Here is an 18,585-nt window from a genome sequence, read left to right as displayed (position 1 = left end):
TTACTTAAAGGCACATTATGCCCATTTTCAAAGATAACTGTGATATGCCTTAGAAATTCTTATTTTGCAATTCTCTTGAAATGTCAAGCATGTGTTTAATGTTTTAATAATGGATTTAGAGCATGATTATTAGCTGTCTAACAATTGAAGAAAGTAGCACTGAGCTGTAATGTGTCATAATGGCAAAATGTAAACAAAATCCATACAAAATACAAATTCACTATAATTGTACCAATTAAATTATTGGAAACTGTAACAACATACCCAAAATAAAAAAAGAATCCAAGTAATGAAAATGATTGCATTTCTGAGACATAATGGACCTTTGAATTAAACAATATTACAAAAATGTTTAGGTAAATTTATTAAATACTGATTTTGATATAAATCTGCTTTTCGTATTGTGGTTAAATCTGTGATTTTGTATACAGTCCTACACATTAACAGTACTAATCAAAGAACAAATATTTGTACATTGATTAAAACCATATAACCACAGAGTTAAGGAAGCACTGAGAACAGTAATATAAATCAAATTACAGTTTATGATTTCCACAGGTATACCACTAATTGTCTATTATCTTCTGTCTCCATTCCTGTTATTAAGATAATAAATCAGTGATAATTTTTTTTGCTCTTGTGTAAATTTATGGCATTATAACGCAATCATTGTCTGTGTAATGTTTCTATTCTTGTATAGGCTTTGAGAGTTTTCTTTTTGTATCTTTTGTAAGCTTAATCTTGTCTTAGTTATAATACCACTATGATTTGTTCCGTTGAATTATGCTAACCACCACTTTGATAAACAGTATGCTTTGTTCCCTTGATATGCTAACCACTACTTTGATAAACAATATGATTTGTTCCCTTGATCTTCTCACTACCACTATGATAAACAATATGATTTGTTCCCTTGATATGCTGTAACCACCACTTTGATAAACAGTATGATTTGTTCCCTTGATCTTTTCACTACCATTATGATTTGTTTTCTTGACATTCTTATGACCTCTTTTATTTGTTTTCCTTGATTTTGTCTCTATCTCTTAATTCTACTTGATTTTGACTCTTCCTCTAAGAGTTGTTCTGTTAGTTTTCTTACAACCACTATGATTTTGTCCATTGATTATCTCACAACCACTATGATTTGTTCCCTTGATTTTCTCCTGGCCACTGTGATTTATTCCATTGATTTTCTCATGGCCACTGTGATTTATTTCCTTGATTTTCTAACAACCACTATGATTTATTCCCTTGATTTTCTCACCACCACTATGATTTGTTTTTCTTGATTTTGTTTCAACTTTGATTTTGTCTCTACCACTTTGATTTGGCTACTTTGGAAAATATTGGAAAATTAGCCATGTAAAACTGGCATATCTTTACCCCCTGATCAGATTCTGCAATTATTGCTTATTTCTGACATTTCTAAACTTATTCCTATATATATGGACATTTTAAAGGCACAGTATACCTCAAAAGCGAACAATTTTTTGATGGTCCAGGTAATTGGTCAATGAGTAACTTTTTGGAAATTGTTACAGGACAACAACATTCAAAAGATTGTGAGAAATGAAAATTAAAGCATTTCTAGGGCATAATGGGCCTTTAACAGCTGGCTAATACACCATTACACAAAGTCAGATAGGGTAAAGTTTAGATGATTTTAAAGCAATTGATCACATTATTCTATGAATTGAAAGAACAATTGAGGATGCTATTACTATGTTGAGCCCTGTTTTATTTTGGCAGCTTGGATTAATAGGACCTAGATTTGTCTGGCCCTTTGAATACATCTCAATTAATCGGCAGACAGGTTTGACAGCCTCTTTTATCATGGTTACAAATTCCAATATCTCTTGAATATTTGCTAAATACTTTAGGACTTTACGACTTTTTTCTGTGCTGACAACTGATTGTAAAAGAAATGAAATTTGAGACCAACAAATTGCATGACTTGCTTTGTAGCTGACCATTTTGGATTAGCTGAAATGTGACTTGCTAAATTTGCTTTTCACTTGTTATGAAAGGTACAAAACAGGACATTTTATGGTTAGAAAATAGTTAATTTAAAAAGTTTGAATGTCAATTTTAGAAGCTTAATTACTATATTCAAGTTTTTGTGGGTTTCTTTCCCTCTTTTTAAATCAAAGCAAAAATATTCCTTGATTGTCAATTTTGGCCAAAAGAAGCATTTTTTTGTCTCTTCTTAAAGTGTCATTTTGTATTGATTTATTCACACTGCATGCAAGTGGGATATCACAGAAAATCTAAAATTAGTAAAATTTATAAACTAAGACAGTCCCTAGCGCTAACAATGTCTCATGAGCAAAATAGAAGTTATAGCTACTAGTATGTCAGTTTGTAGAAATGAGAGAACTATGTTAAAAGCTCGACTATTGTCCTGGATTCCAACTTTAAAAATAATAATTGCTGATTTTGGAAATTTAATTTTCTATTTGCTGTATATTTTAGAATAGAATTATTACCAATGCTTTGATATTCTGCATGGCCTTGATATACAGTTACTGTTTCATTTTGCCTGAGCTGTAATTGATATAGCTGGCTTTTATCTTAAAACCATATTTTATTTTGCCTGCACTGCAATTATGCTTTTTTAAATGCTAGCTGTTTAATTGAAAACAAAATTACACAATGGTCTTTTTGTCTGTCTAAAAGCTATTACTGTTCCGTAAGTTGTTCCTGTAAATGCAAGATTTCTTTACTGATACCTTAAGAGATAGGTAAAATTTTGTATAATTTTCTATTACAATATAAGAACTGTATGGAAGCTGTATTTTTTGCTTGTTTAATCAAGTTTTTTGTCAATTATAGATATCATTATATAGTGAAACATAATTGTTTCACCTGGCAGTATCAGTTCTGTAGGCAGATTGTGTTATAAATCTTAATTTGTATCATCACAGTAGTTAAATTAGATAGATATAAAATACAGAAGGCATCATATTTGTGTCCACCTTTATTTAGCAACTTTTTTATGCCCCCGCCATATAATGGCAGGGGCATATAGTGTTACCCTGTTCCGTCATTCCGTCATTCCGTCCTTCCGTCATCATCAGTTTCCGTTCATTATCTTAATAACCCTTGCACATATTGAACTCAAATTTGACATATGGATATGTCATGAGAAAATACAGGTCAAGTTCGAAATTGGTCATGGTTCGATGATTTTTGGCAGAGTTATGCCCCTTTTACATTGAAAATAATATGAAATTTTCAGTTTCCGTTCATTATCTCCCAAACGGTTCAAAACATTCAATTCAAAATTGACATATGGATATGTCATGAGAAAATACAGGTCAAGTTCGAAATTGGTCATGGTTCGATGATTTTTGGCAGAGTTATGCCCCTTTTACTTTGAAAATAACAGAAATTTTCAGTTTCCGTTCATTATCTCCCCAACGGTACAACACATTCAACTCAAACTTGACATATTGATATGTCATGAGAAAATACAGGTCAAGTTCAAATTTGGTCATGGTTCGATGATTTTTGGCAGAGTTATGCCCTTTTACTTTGAAAATAATATGAAATTTTTCAGTTTCCGTTCATTAACTCCCCAATGGTACAACACATTCAACTCAAACTTGACATATGGATACGTCAAAGAATGCGCAGGTCAAGTTCAAATTTGGTTATGGTTCAATGATTTTTGGCAGAGTTATGCCCCTTTTACTTTGAAAATAATATGAAATTTTTAGTTTCCGTTCATTATCTCCCCAATCGTACAACACATTTAGCTCAAACTTGACATATCGATATGCAAAGGAATGCGCAGGTCAAGTTCAAATTTGGTCATGGTTCGATGATTTTTGGCAGAGTTATGCCCTTTTACTTTGAAATAATATGAAATTTTCAGTTTCTGTTTATTATCTCCCCAACAGTATTAAACATTCAACTCAAATTTGACATATTGATACGTCAAAGGAATGCGCAGGTCAATTTCAAATTTGGTCATGGTTGGATGATTTTGGCTGAGTTATGCCCCTTTCACTTTAAAAATAATATGAAATTTTCAGTTTCCGTTTATTATTCCCCAACAATTTTACACATTCAACTCAAATTTGACATATGGATATGTTTTTGGAATGCGCAGACCAAGTTCGAATCTGGTCATGGTTCAATGATTTTTGGCAGAGTAATGCCCCTTTCACTTTGAAAATGATATGAAATTTACAGTTTCTGTTCATTATCAACCCAACAGTGTTACATATTCAACTCAAAATTGACATATGGATATGTCAAAGGAATGCGCAGGTCAAGTTGGAATTTGGTCATGGTTCGATGATTTTTGGCAGAGTTATGTCCCTTTCACTTTGAAAATAATATAGATACATCTTAGGAATAAGCAGTTTAAGTTTGAATTTGGTCGTGTTCAATGATTTTAGACAAACTTATCTTTCCTGAATGTTGGAAAAAATTTGAACTTTCAGTTTCAGCACTCATACTTTTGTGGAAATGTATATAGCCATTATGTTGGCTACAAATATGCAATATGCTATTTTTAAAAGGTTAAGACTGAATAATTTCAGTGCCTTGAACATTGTATAAAAATGGTTAAGACTGAATAATTTCAGTGCCTTGAACATTGTATAAAAATGGTTTGTGTTAACATTGAAAAGTTTTAAGGGCTTTGAACTTAGAATGAAAAAAATAATTTGTGCAAACAAATTTGGAACTAAATATTATAACATTTGAAATTTTGGCTGCATGCGGGGGCATCCGTGGCATGATGACACATTTCTAGTTTATTAAGCATCCGGCAATCCCGCCCAATAATTTTTACTATATAAGGTAATTCTATTTAACAACATTTTAATATTGCGACCAGCGTCTACTAATTGTTGGCCCAAATATATGAAATTAAGTGTTAAAGTGTCTATTAAAGAGCTGTGACAAACATTTGTCCCTTAGGGCATTTTTCACCTGCGTAATCAGCGAGTAGGTTTGATGTGTACAAGCAAACAAACTAATAACTTTCACGACCAAAGTGGCGTTTTAGAAGATCTTTTCAACTTGATTCACTCCTCTCTGGCGTGGGTTCGATCCCCGGGAGATGCTTTGGTAGTTTAGCGCGGAGGAAGGTAGTCTAGTACTGGTGTAACTCTCCAGGAATGATGGTTAGGAAACTACCCGTCTATATGACTGAAATACTGTTGGAAAAAGGCGTAAAATGAAACAAACAAACAAATGATTCACTTAATCTTCATAGTATCTTGAACGCCTCTGCCATGTTTGTTTTCACTCTCGATTTTGGCAGTCTCTGGAGTGGTCTTTTAATACAGTGTAGACTGTAGAATAATGCACAGAATTTCATAAACGGACTTACCCAGTATCTGTCTTTAAATGAAATGTCCATTTTAAATTTTCGAGAAACCCTCAGAATATCGTCAGGTGACTTGACCAGCTTCCATCTTTGGAACTGTTTAATATCAGTTTTAGGGATATCAAGATATCTGGGATCAGCAATGCTAGTGATATTCCAGAAGTAACTTTGGTTCTTTCCATGGTCATTTAAAATGTGCCTCTAATATATGCCACTGTGTGATTCCAGTGGAATAAAGAGTATCAGTAACATAACTTGACCAAATACTGATACTGTATATAAACAAATGAAAATAAAATCTGTGCATCTTTTTGTAAAAAATATAGTTTACACTAACACCTGGATTTTTTTTAGAAAGGAATTATACTCTGATTTAATTAACAGCAAGTTCATTTACAAGGATAACTGTTGATAATTGTTATCATCATTAAGACTTTTTTTCTCAGGGGGAAGTCATTATAGTCTTTTTTACTGAAGTCATTGAACTTTTCTATGATCCAAGTAACTGACACCATAAAAACATCACTTGCAGAAGCTGTTATAATTGTAAATGTTTGTAGATGAAAATAGATTGTATTACAAAAAATTCTCATTCTTGTGGCATAATTACAATTTATTACAAAAAAGTCATTCTTGTGGCATAATTACAATTTATCTTCAGGCAACTTATCATAAATCAGCAGTGGCAGATATGTTATATTTCTGCAATCATATTGTTTGGAGAAAAAAGTTACCTAAATCTGCCTTAAAGATGCTAAGGTTTGTGTTAAATTTTCTTAAAGTACCAATTATTAGCTGTGTTAGCTGAGTTATAAGAAAATATAAAGAAGTTTACTAAAATGTTAATAAATAATATTAGATTCAATGAGTAGAAATCTTTAGGGGAAATTTTTTCTTTGACCTTAGGTTGATGAGTAAAACTGTTAAGGGAGCATCTATTAGGTCTTTGATTTTAGATTGGCAAGTAAAAATGTTAGGGGAGCATTAGGTCTTTGATTTTAGATTGGCAAGTAAATATGTTAGGGGAGCATTAGGTCTTTGATTTTAGATTGACAAGTAAAAATGTTAGTGGAGAATTAGGTCTCTGATTTTAGATTGACAAGTGAAAATGTTAGGGGAGCATTAGGTCTTTGGTTTTAAATTGACAGGTAAAAATGTTAGGGGAGCATTAGGTCTTTGACTTTAGATTTATGAATAAAAATGTTAGGCTAGTGTTTTGTCTTTGACTTTATATTGATGAGTAAATCTGTTATGGGAGTATAATGTCTTTGTCTTTAGATTGATGAGTAAAAACTGGATGGGATCATTATTGTCTTTAAACTTAGATTTATGAGACGAGCATTAATTTAGGTCTTTGACCATAAATTTATAAGTAAAAAATGACAGGGGAATATTGTGTATTTAATTTAGATTGATGAGTAAAAATGTTAAAGGAGCTTAAAAAGTCTTAAACCTTATATTTATGAGTGAAAATGTTCGGGGAGCATTATGTCTTTGACCTTAGATAAATAAGTAAAATGTTGGGGGAGCATCAGGTCTTTGACTGTAGAATTATGACTTGAATAATGGGGGAGCATTAGGTCTTTGAGATTTATGAGTAAAATGTTGGGGATGGGCATTAGGTTTTTTACTTAGATTTTAGAGTAAAATTTTGGGGTAGCATTAGGTCTTTAACCAAGATTTAGGAGTAAAATGTTAAGGGAGCATTAGGTCTTATATAAAAAATGTTGGGGAGCATCTAAGATCTTTGACTTAGATTTTAGAGTAAAATGTTGGGGTAGCATTAGGTCTTTAACCTAGATTTGTGAGTAAAATGTTTGGAAAGCATTAGGTCTTTGACTTAGATTTTAGAGTTAAATGTTGAGGAGCATTAGGTTTTTGACTTGGATTTATGAGTAAAATGTTTGGGGAGCATTAGGTCTTTGACTTAGATTTTATATAAAATGTTGGGGGAGCATCTAAGGTCTTTGACTTAGATTTTAGAGTAAAGTGTTAGGGGAGCATTAGGTCTTTGACTTACATTTTATAGATTTATGAGTAAAATGTTTGTGGGGGCATAAGTTCTTAGACCTTATATTATTGAGTAAAATGTAGGGGTGTGTCTTTGACTTAGATTTATATTAAATGTTGGGGGAGCATTAGGACTTTGTCTTAGATTTCATAGTAAAATGTTGGGGGAGCATCTAAGGTCTTAGACTTAGATTTTAGAGGAAAGTGTTGGGGGAGCTTTAGGTTTTTCCCATAGATTTTAGAGTAAATTGTTTAGGGAGCATTAGGTCTTTGACTTAGATTTCATTGTAAAATGTTGGGGGAGCATCTAAGGTCTTAGACTTAGATTTTAGAGTAAAATGTTGGGGGAGCTTTATGTCTTTTCCATAGATTTTAGAGTAAATTGTTTAGGGAGCATTAGGTTTTAGACTTAGATTTTAGAGTAAAGTGTAGGGGGAGCATTAGGTCTTTGACCTTAGATTAATGAGTAAAATGTTGGGGGGCCCAGGGGCATTAGGTCTTTGACTTAGACTTTGGAGTAAAATGTTTAGAGAGCATTAGGTTTTTGACATAGATTTCTGAGTAAAATGTTGGGAAGCATTAGGTAATTGATTTGGATTTATGAGTAAAATGTTGAGGGGAGCATTAATTTAGTTCTTTGACTTAGATTAATGAGTAAAATGTTGGGGGAGCATTAGTTCTTTGACTTAGATTTTTGAGTAAAATGTTTGGGGAGCATTAGGTCTTTAACCTTAGATTTATGAGAAATGCGACAAGGAATTTTTATGAATTTGAACATATTCTCATAATAATGTATGTTAAAACTACCAAAACATGATGCTGAAATCTGATTAGTTGAATATTAAAATTAGGTATGGATAGTTTTTCTAAATTAAACTGGTTTTCAACTGAACCATTGTTTCTCATGCGCTGTATAACATAAAGATAATTATTCAAAATTGTAATATTCAAGAAAATTACAACAAGTCATAAAGTTACATACAACAATTGGTTTGTATTAGATAAAACATTATTTTATCTCAGTGTCAATATAAGGTCTTACACTATTTGTTTTTTCATAGATCATACTGCGGTCATTTTGGTAAATTTTCTCTTAAGAGCCTACAAAATTGAATTACGGTTTCCAAGAAATTTATGTTATTTTGCGTGGTTATAGAAATTGTTTTATCAATCTGTTTATTTGATGTAATTCTTTCTTCTTACAAAAGTATCACACTGTTACTTAGGAGCCTTGTGGTAATTGTTTCAAATAATTCTTAACTTGCACAAAAAATGGCAAAATTGTTTTATTTAGTTCAAATAAATAATTGATTTTTTTCAAAACCATTATATAATATTATGGCTTTTATTTGGATTTGTGCATGGTTTAAACATATTAATATTCGTTTTATTTACATTTTGCATGATGAACAATATTTACACAATATATTTTGGGATTGGAGAGAAGGTTTATATGATTCAGCTTATGTCTCAGTGACCTCTTTGTACTAAAACTTCTTTCATATCAACATTTAAATCTTTCGAAATTGCTTCAAATTTTGTAAGTTTTTATCATTATTAGACAAAGTATTAGTTATACTTAAATACATAAAAGAGAGTGACAAGCTTAAGAGATATGAATTATCATTTAATTGTTGTTAATAAATTTTGAATTACAATTTTCTTTAAACATATCAAAAGAGCTTATGGGTAGACTTGCACAGTAGGTGAATATTGATTTATCATCAATTTTAAATTAAAGTAATCCCTGTACATAATATGTTGTAAAATTGTCTAATATCCAAATTGTATTGCACCATGCAGAGTTGTGAATAATACTCTTTTAATGCATATTATTTTACTTAAATTTTATACAAATTGCATTGTAATACTGATTTATAGAAATTATCAAAGCAGCAAGGAATATCGGTTTATTTTCACAGTGCCATGTCTAATATAAAAGATTTTCTTTATAAACCTAAAATAATAATATGGATTTTGCTTTCATTAAAAAAAATGGGGATTTTTGATAACAAAATTAAATCTAAAATTTAAAAATAGGATAAAGTCAACAATAACTAGAGTTAGGCCAGAGCTCAGTATTTTGAGTATTTTTGGGTGACGTTAAATTTGTCAACATTCTATAGGTCACAGTTGTAATTTGATCTTTGTCAGAATAATGTATTAAATTATTTTTGAGAAAAAAAGATATTGGACATCATGAATTTAAAGTAGGTAACTCAGTCAATTAAAAGGAAATTCTTGTTAAACCTTCTTGAAAATTCTAGACCACAGTTAATATTGTTCTTTTTAGTCATTTTACATTAAGTTTTCTTTTTAGTCATTATACAAATTCATTCTAATATTTGTCTGAGCCTTAGATAGGATATTAAGAAGCAATTATTTTCTACACTCAGGTGAGCAATAAAAGGCCATCATGACACTCTTGTTTCGTTTCACATTATGAGAAAGTATGTAATTGAAAACTGGGTCAGTCATATACCAAAAATAATGTGCAGAAAGTGAGGTATTTGGGTCTACCTCTACTTTATACTATTTTACCCTTACCATAGAACAAAATGTTATTAACCTTTGCCACCAGTCTTGAGCCAGGCCAGCCTGCACTTCAGGCTTTATTCTGTTGAATGACCAACATCAAATTTTATATCCCCAAAATTTAAAATGGACTGTTCCAAAATTGGCAATGGAACTTGCCCTTTACAATTAAGCAGCTAGATTAAGGGTTTAGCTGAAAAATAATATAATGGTTATTATGTTGGCATGAATTAAAGGGACTGATCCACTGAGGTTTATTGACATGACGAGACTGGAAATAATTTTTTGAGATTATTACTCCATTTGATGTAGATCTATACTAATAACTTATGTGCAAAATTTCAGATCATTAGCTTGCTCCGTTTTTCCAGAATAATTGTTATAATAGTGAAAAATGACCCAAAATTGAAAAGCGTTTTAACGCTTTTCACTCAAATCGGACTGAGAATAGCCCAAACATAAAAATTATGATTTTCAATGTATTTCTTCAAAATTTTTGGTTATATTTTATTAATATTTATGTTTTAAGTGCTCATGTTTATCTATGTGAAAAATTAAAATTTCATGTTTTAGGTTCATAAACTTCAGTGTAGTTTCTTTACGGTAGTCTTACTGTAATGCTTTTCGCCAAAAAATTCTAACATTCAAGCCAGTATCGTAACAAATCGGTTATTTCCAGTAGTTATTTTTTCAAAATCTTTGGCATTAGATTATTTACAATCACTGATCATCCTTTATTGCTCTGTACTGAATTTTGGTTGTAAACAGTTAAAAGTGTTGAATACCGAAGATTTGAAAAATAATGTTCCGGAAATGACTGATTTATTACAATATTGTCCGATGTTAGAAATTTTTTTTTGTGGGAAAGAATTACAGTAAAACTATCTTAAGTCATATGCACCTCCTAAATTCCATCCAGGAAAAATGTTGCAATATATTTATATCACAATTCAACTCAAGATCTGTCTTCTAGAAGATAAACTAAGTTTACTATTTTTTACGAATATCTTTCTATCAATATCACATTTGACAAGGATGATATCTATTATGTAATATTTAACTGAAATGTTGGGATGCAGGTGCAAACCTGACGTGGCGGTGGTATTTTCCCCGGTAATACTAAATGTCTTTTCCAATAAACATTTTTAAGACGAGGTAACAAAATGATATTATGTGATTATCAAAATACAGGCTGATGTAATTGTTATTGATTACAGAATAATTAATGCAGATTTTAGGTGCAGTCTTTAAGTAGCAGACGCATTTTCTGGAGCATCTGACATGAAACGTTGCCAGTATTTCCATAATTCTACTTTATAATAAAGCAGGTCAATGTCTTGTATGAGGAAATACAAAAAAAATTTCTTTTTGTAAAAATTTAACCTGATTATTTAAAAAAATTAAGAAGGGTTTTAAAACAGATTTTTCTGATGTTTTATCTCTGAATTTTGGAGTCTTAAATAAATTTAAAACGGGTTTCCCAGGCAGCCTAAATTGGCTTGACTTTAAATTTTTAACACTTTGGGGGTTTAAAAAACAAGAATAAGGGGCAGAATTGAATGTAAATCCAAGGACCCAATGAATCTGGCGCTAGGGATTGTGGGTCAGGATTGGAAAATTCTGATTATTTTTAGAGCTTCTTATCCCTCTGTAATATAAATCTCTAATATAGACTAGACATACTTTGTACTTAGAACATTCTAAAAGAAATGCAAAAATTAAAAATATAATGCAATATCAGAAAAGTAAAACTATTTGGAACCACAAATGTATCAATATTTCTTGTTTATTTGTGGTTGTTGTTTTATATTTTGTTAACAACCTGATGCTAACTGTAATATTTCTCATTGGCAAGCTTTACATTTTTTATGCCTGACTGAACCTGATTTTGATTTTCAGAGAAACTGCAAATCATCCAATAAGTGATGAATATCTGATGAATGAGTGATGAATGAATGATGAATGACTTAACTATTAGTTTTAACATCTTTTGCTGATGTTGCTGACATTTGTTTATGTTGATATTAATCATTCTTTCATTTTTTTGGAAAGTTACAAAGTAAATTGCGATTGTCAGCCTGACAGTTTCTTATAGATGTTATGAGTAAAAAAAAATAAGAGTTCAAGTTGTGCCAATAAGATTATTAATTGGCAGTTGTTCTTGAAAGTCTAGCTCGTTGTTGCCAAGTTGCAGTCAAAGAAGTTGTTTCAAACCTACACTGATACCATTGACTTTATCCAATTTGTAAATTTAAAGGTCTTATTAAATCTTATCAATGTTTTAAACCCTTTTACCCATATAGATCTTTTAAGATCATCAAAAATTATACTGTTTTAATTAAATAATTCATTTATAACATTAGGTTTTTTTTTAGTCCACTGGAAAGAAGATAAGAAAATGAAAACAAAGTAAATGGACAATGATCTCCCTTTTTTGAATCCGTGAGACAAATATATTTTTTAGGCATCAAATTATTTTGATCACATTTAATACATTTGTATTGTTTTAGGCAAATTGTCAAATGGCAGAAAATTCAATCATGATGAAAGATTTAATAACGAAAAGTTATTGAAAAAAAAAGACAGGAAAAATTATTCTGCCCTAAAAAAGTATTGTGTATTACAAATGTAGGTTATTCAACTTTAAATTGGTATAGAAAAAATGTCCCTTGAAGACACAGTTTTATTGAAAATTTATAGGTTATGAGAGCTAGAGTTGATAAATTAAGTACAAGGTTAATATATTGCCAGGAAAATATTGTCTATGGTATAGCTTTTTGATATTTTCTGAAAAAAAAAAGTCTCTTCCGTGCCATTTGTAATGTTAAATGACTAGAGAAATAGAAGTACTTTAAGTGAGATTTAAAAACAATTAGATATCAGTGAAAGTCAATATCTAATATAGTAAATAGAAGGACTATGATAAAGGTTGAAAGGAGTATGATAAAGGTTGAAAAAATATCCTCCAAATTTGGCTGGAAATATCCACCTCCTGATGTCCTCCACGACATATAAAAGATCATAGGATATTTCCCTGTGATATTGTCCTCCATGACATGTCTAAAAGGTCATGGGATATTTTCCTGTGATAATTTGTCCTCCATTGTATATAAAAGGTCATAGGATATTTCCCTGTGGTATTGCCCTCCATGGCATATAAAAGATCATAGGATATTTCCCTGTGATATTGTCTTTCATGGCATATAAAAGATCATAGGATATTTCCCTGTGTATTGTCCTCCATCGCATGTAAAAGGTCATAGGATATTTCCCTGTGATATTGCCCTCCATTGTATATAAAAGATCATTGGAAATTTCCCTGTGATATTACCTTTCATGGCATATAAAAGATCATAGGATATTTCCCTGTGATATTTTTTCCTCCATGACATATAAAAGATATAGGATATTTTCCTGTGATATTTGTCCTCCATTGTATATAAAAGATCATAGGATATTTCCCTGTGGTATTGTCCTCCATTGCATATAAAAGATCATAGGATATTTCCCTGTGATATTGCCCTCCATTGTATATAAAAGATCATTGGAAATTTCCCTGTGATATTACCTTTCATGGGCATATAAAAGATCATAGGATATTTCCCTGTGATATTGTCTTTCATGCATATAAAAGATATAGAATATTTCCCTTGGATATTGCCTTCCATGGCATGTAAAAGATATAGGATATTTCCCTGTGATATTGCCTTCCATGGCATGTAAACAGATCATAGGATTTTTCCCTGTGATATTGTCTTTCATGCATATAAAAGATATAGGATATTTCCCTGTGATATTGCCTTCCATGGCATGTAACAGATCATAGGATATTTCCCTGTGATATTGCCTTCCATGGGATATAAAAGATATAGGATATTTCCCTGTGATATTGCCTTCCATGGGATATAAAAGATATAGGATATTTCCCTGTGATATTGTCTTTCATGGCATATAAAAGATATAGGATATTTCCCTGTGATATTGCCTTCCATGGCATGTAACAGATCATAGGATATTTCCCTGTGATATTGCCTTCCATGGGATATAAAAGATATAGGATATTTCCCTGTGATATTACCTTCCATGGGATATAAAAGATATAGGATATTTCCCTGTGATATTGCCTTCCATGGCATGTAAAAGATATAGAATATTTCCCTGTGATATTGTCTTTCATGGCATATAAAAGATATAGGATATTTCCCTGTGATATTGCCCTCCATGGCATATAAAAGATCATAGGATATTTCCCTGTGATATTGTCTTTCATGGCATATAAAAGATCATAGGATATTTCCCTGTGATATTGTCTTTCATGGCATATAAAAGATCAAAGGATATTTCCCTGTGATATTGTCTTTCATGGCATATAAAAGATATAGGATATTTCCCTGTGATATTGCTTCCATGGCATCCCTGTGATATTGCCCTTCATGGCATATAAATGGTAATTGGGAATAATGGCAGGATATATTGCCTTATTGGGATATGAAAAGAAATTAGCTAGAGGCATTGCCCTTCATGGAATATTAAAAGGTAATGAGATATTGGCTAGAGATATTGCCCTCCATGGCATGTAAAATGTAATTGGAAACATTATTGGTCTGGCATCTTTTGAAGACAAATTTGGTTATTGCCAGACAGTTCTGACAGGTTCTTTCATCTTTATTTCAAAGTTCAGATGAAGAATTTTGATGGACTACACTCAATAAAATCCTTACTTTAATAAAGGTTTTGAAGATTAAAAGCATTTAGCTCGCATGGGTGTTCATTTTGGCAAATTTTCAATATGTTGTTAAGATAAAAAAAATTGTTTTATATGGCTATATTTTTTCAAACTTGGAATGCTTGTACTTGTTATCATGAGCAAAGTTTTAAAACAAGGGGCATTATTCTGAGAGAATATTTGGGAGTTATGCCCCTTTTTAACTACTGATTGCTGGCATGGGGGAATAATTGGCTAGGAATACACAGTTTTTTCTGTGCACAAAATTTAATCCTTATACATTTTCTCAAGAGATTTCAACCAATTTTTTTACTTTGTTATATTGGCTGAAATCCAGGTTTTGTGACAATTTCCTGTTACTTGTTTTAATTTGGTAAGTACCTGGGTAGAAGTTGTATCAATAGTTTTAGCAATCAATTGTTAAGCTTTTGTAACTTGATTAAAGTAAGTTATTGCTTAAATGAGATAAATGCGTTCATTCAGTTTTGAATTGATTTCTTCTATAATGAAATCAGTAAGGCAGAAAATCTAAAATTGGATAATGGTTGAAAGCATTAAAAGAGTCTCCTTTATGTCAGTGCTTAAGATTATTGAATAGTTGTAACAAATATTGCTTGTCAATCCAACATTCTGCAAAGTTGATGTTTATCTGGGACATATTATATAATTAGAAAAGCAACAAAGTCTGGATATATTAGCGCCATGTTTATCCTCTTGTCCTAAGTTAGGCGCATGTGTTGCCATTTAGTCTTGTTGATCAGTGTGTCTGTCTCTTTGTCAAAAATGATGTAAATAAGTAAAGTACAGTACACTGTGGTACACTGTGTAAGCTTGCCTGGCTCAGTGGTTTTATTGTCATGGCAAAAGGTAAAACAGAAAAGAATAATTCTGTAAAGAATGGTTAAATGGCAAAAATTGAAAATGTTGAAGGTTTGGTTGCATGGATAGTATTTCAATGCATGGATAGTGCAAGCTTTGAATGTCCTTGCTGCAAGTGTTGGCACTAGCATCCCTATATATTATAATATAAATAGTGTCCAGAAAGGATCAATAAACCACCATAATAGTACAGCTTCTTAAGTGTCATCATAATACTTCTCTTCTTTAAAAAAAAATTGCCCTATTCATATTGATCTGATGATCTTTTGATGTAGATATATAGTTGTTTCTTGAACAATAATTATTGTGAAGTTGTGCTCTGATGATTGTAAGAGATCTTTATGTCAGACCTAACAAGACTTGGGTCATTGATTTAGAAAGACTCCTTTAATCTCAGGATGAAGAGCTTTGTCGTCTTTAATTTCCTGTCTACAATGAATATATGAGCCGTGTCATGACAAAACCAACGTTATGCGTTTGCAACCAGCATGGATCCAGACCAGCCTGCGCATCCGCGCAGTCTGATCAGGATCCGTGCTGTTCGCTATCAGTTTCTCTACTTTTAATAGGGTTGGTAAGCGACCAGCATGGATCCTGATCAGACTGCGCAGATGCGCAGGCTGGTCTGGATCCATGCTGGTCGCAAACGCACTATGTTGGTTTTGTCCTGTCTACAATGAATATATCATATATTGCTAAGCTATAATACTACTCTGTAAATATAATATACTTGAGTACAATGTGCTTTTAAGTCTGGATTGACATTATTTATGAAAAGACAACTGTAAGATCGAAAGGTTTAGAAGAATTAGAATTTTGTCTGCTATTAGATGTCTGTTGTTGATATTGTTTATTATTAGGGGTCAAGTTGCATGTTTTGTAATACTATGATATTGTCTTAATGTCTCAGATTTGTAGAGACTTTATTTAATACTATGTTTTATGACAGTCATGAAACCTTGATAGACAAGACGTGATTTAAAAAAAAAAAAAAATTAAACGGCTAAAAAAAACAATTGTAAGCTTGCCTGGTCAATAACCTCTGCCCTGCAGGAAAGCCTCCGACAAGCCTTTTGCCAACAGTATAGAGCCTGTCGGGGCCGACCTTTACATCCATGTAGTCTGACCAGGTTCTTTTCAGTTTAGTTATGTTCAGTTATAAAAATTGTGATATTGAAATCCCTTAAATTAAACATTGAATGGACTGTTCCAAATTAAAAGCAGGGCTGTGAAATATTCATTTGATTAAGTGAATAAATATATAATTATGCTAATGGAGTTATATTTGGCTATTCAATGTTGAAACCTCTATTCCTGAAAGTGGGCAGTTCCAAACCTATTATATAGTCTGTTCATATACAGCTATGTGTTCAAGTTTTTTTTCTTCAAAATATTTGAAAAAAAAGTGAATTCTTGTCATCTGAAAGTTTTTCTTTTCTTGAATAATATCAGATATTCTGAGATCTTCTTTAATTACCCCACTAAAATGGACTTGTCCATCTTTCAATCTGGACAAAACCATTCATGACTTTTAGGAACTATTTCAAAATATGTACAAAGGGAATTTGAAACAAACACTTCAGACCATGATCATTCAGCTCGGATGGCAAGACTGACACTGTGAGCTGATCTTATACTCAGTGTACTAGTTGCATGGAATAGATCAGTTGCTGCCAGAAATCTAAGAGTTAATATTGTTGTGTTCTTTAGATTATTGGCATCATTATAGATGAATGGTCAGTTGGTATGAGTATCTAGTAAATCTACCAAAATTGAATTATGGTTTCTGGGAGATTATATATTAGCTTGGTTATTGAAAGTGGCCCTCCAGAGCAATCTATCTGGAAGATATAGCACTTCAGTAGAAATTTATTCTGAAGATTGTCATGCCTGGTATATTGCAAAATGTTTAAATGTTTGGTCTAAATGTAATCAATTCTGATTGCCCTTATTAAAGTTTTGGACACCAAAAAAAAATTTCCCGGGCCAATTTTTATTTTGCGTGATTTTTAAAAGAAAAAAAAGGGGACTTTATGGATTTTTAATTACTGATCCAGGATCAAAAGGGCATCTTTTTTGGGGCTTTGAAACCCTTGGGTTTTTTGCTTAATTTGTTACCCCCAAAGGTTTTAGCCAAAATCATTTTTCCTGTTATGGCAAATTTTACAGTTTTTTAAATGATTTCAGGTTTTTACTTAAAATTAAGCCAAACAAAAAAAACAAAAATTTATTTTTTAATGAAAAATTCCCACAGCCCACCCACTTTCAAAATTTCTGTTTGTTTTGTAAATTTTTAATCAGAAAAAAAGGGTTAAAGGAAAAGGTTTTAACAAAATTCTGTTTTTTGTTTTATTGAATTTTAAAGGGGGCCCCGGGGAAACTTTTTTAAAAGGTAAAAAAAGCTAGGGGGAATTTTTTTTAGTCCCTTTTCCGCTTAAATTTCCCATCTAAAAATTTTTTTTTCCCCAAGAGGAAGCCGAGGCCCTCCGGGTGTACTTCTTTTAAAAGTAAAAAAATCTTTCCTTTGAAAAAAAAGACATTTATTTTTGGGAAATGTTATGTTTGGAAATATTATAAATGTATGACAAAAGGGAATATTTTAAGGGTTTTGGGGAAAGGTTTACATCTTTAAAACTTCCTTTGGAATTTACCCTTGCCTTTAAATAAGCACGGGGCTTCCCCTACAAAAAAAAAGGTTTTTCCCAAATTTGGGGTTGGGCGTCATACATTATCTGCTTTTAAAAATATATCAATATTTTAAAAATTTGCCCTTATGTTTCGCCCCACTTTTTTGGGATATAATTATAGTCCAGAGTTTTTTAAAAATTGAATTGAATCCAATTTAATTTTTTTCCCTTTTAAACTGAAAAGCTTTTTAGTTTTTAAAATGTATTATCTTAATTCCATAAAGCTTTGTTATGTCATATGTATAAAGTTTTTATTGTAGAGAGCATCAGGTTTATATTGCATAGCCAATTCCTTCTGGCAAAGGTCATGACCTTATTAATCAAGGTCAGAACCTGAAATTAGTCGAAACTCAGATATAAGGGCAAAACAAGATACAAAATAATAAAAGTAAACATGTAAT

The 18,585-nt window shown here is 31.5% G+C and overlaps 1 protein-coding gene across 2 annotated transcripts in view; it reads left to right on the top strand.

Annotated features, from left to right (window-relative positions):
- The window catches only part of LOC132733650 (trafficking protein particle complex subunit 13-like), a 141,650-nt gene that overhangs the window by 87,680 nt on the left and 35,385 nt on the right, over positions 1–18,585 (top strand). The window contains exon 1 of one of the 2 annotated variants that reach the window (XM_060720309.1): positions 1,711–1,816. The exons of the other annotated variant lie outside the window; for it this stretch is intronic. Within the exon in view, the coding sequence (XP_060576292.1) occupies positions 1,726–1,816 (91 nt within the window). The 5' untranslated portion in view covers positions 1,711–1,725. Of the gene's footprint in view, positions 1–1,710; positions 1,817–18,585 lie in introns of those variants that run through there. 2 annotated transcript variants of the gene reach the window in all.

Source organism: Ruditapes philippinarum, unplaced genomic scaffold (genome assembly GCF_026571515.1).
Source record: "Ruditapes philippinarum isolate M1 unplaced genomic scaffold, ASM2657151v2 ctg2183_1_1_1_1, whole genome shotgun sequence".
Classification (NCBI taxonomy): Eukaryota; Metazoa; Mollusca; class Bivalvia; order Venerida; family Veneridae; genus Ruditapes; species Ruditapes philippinarum.
This window is presented reverse-complemented; position numbering and strand designations above follow the sequence as displayed.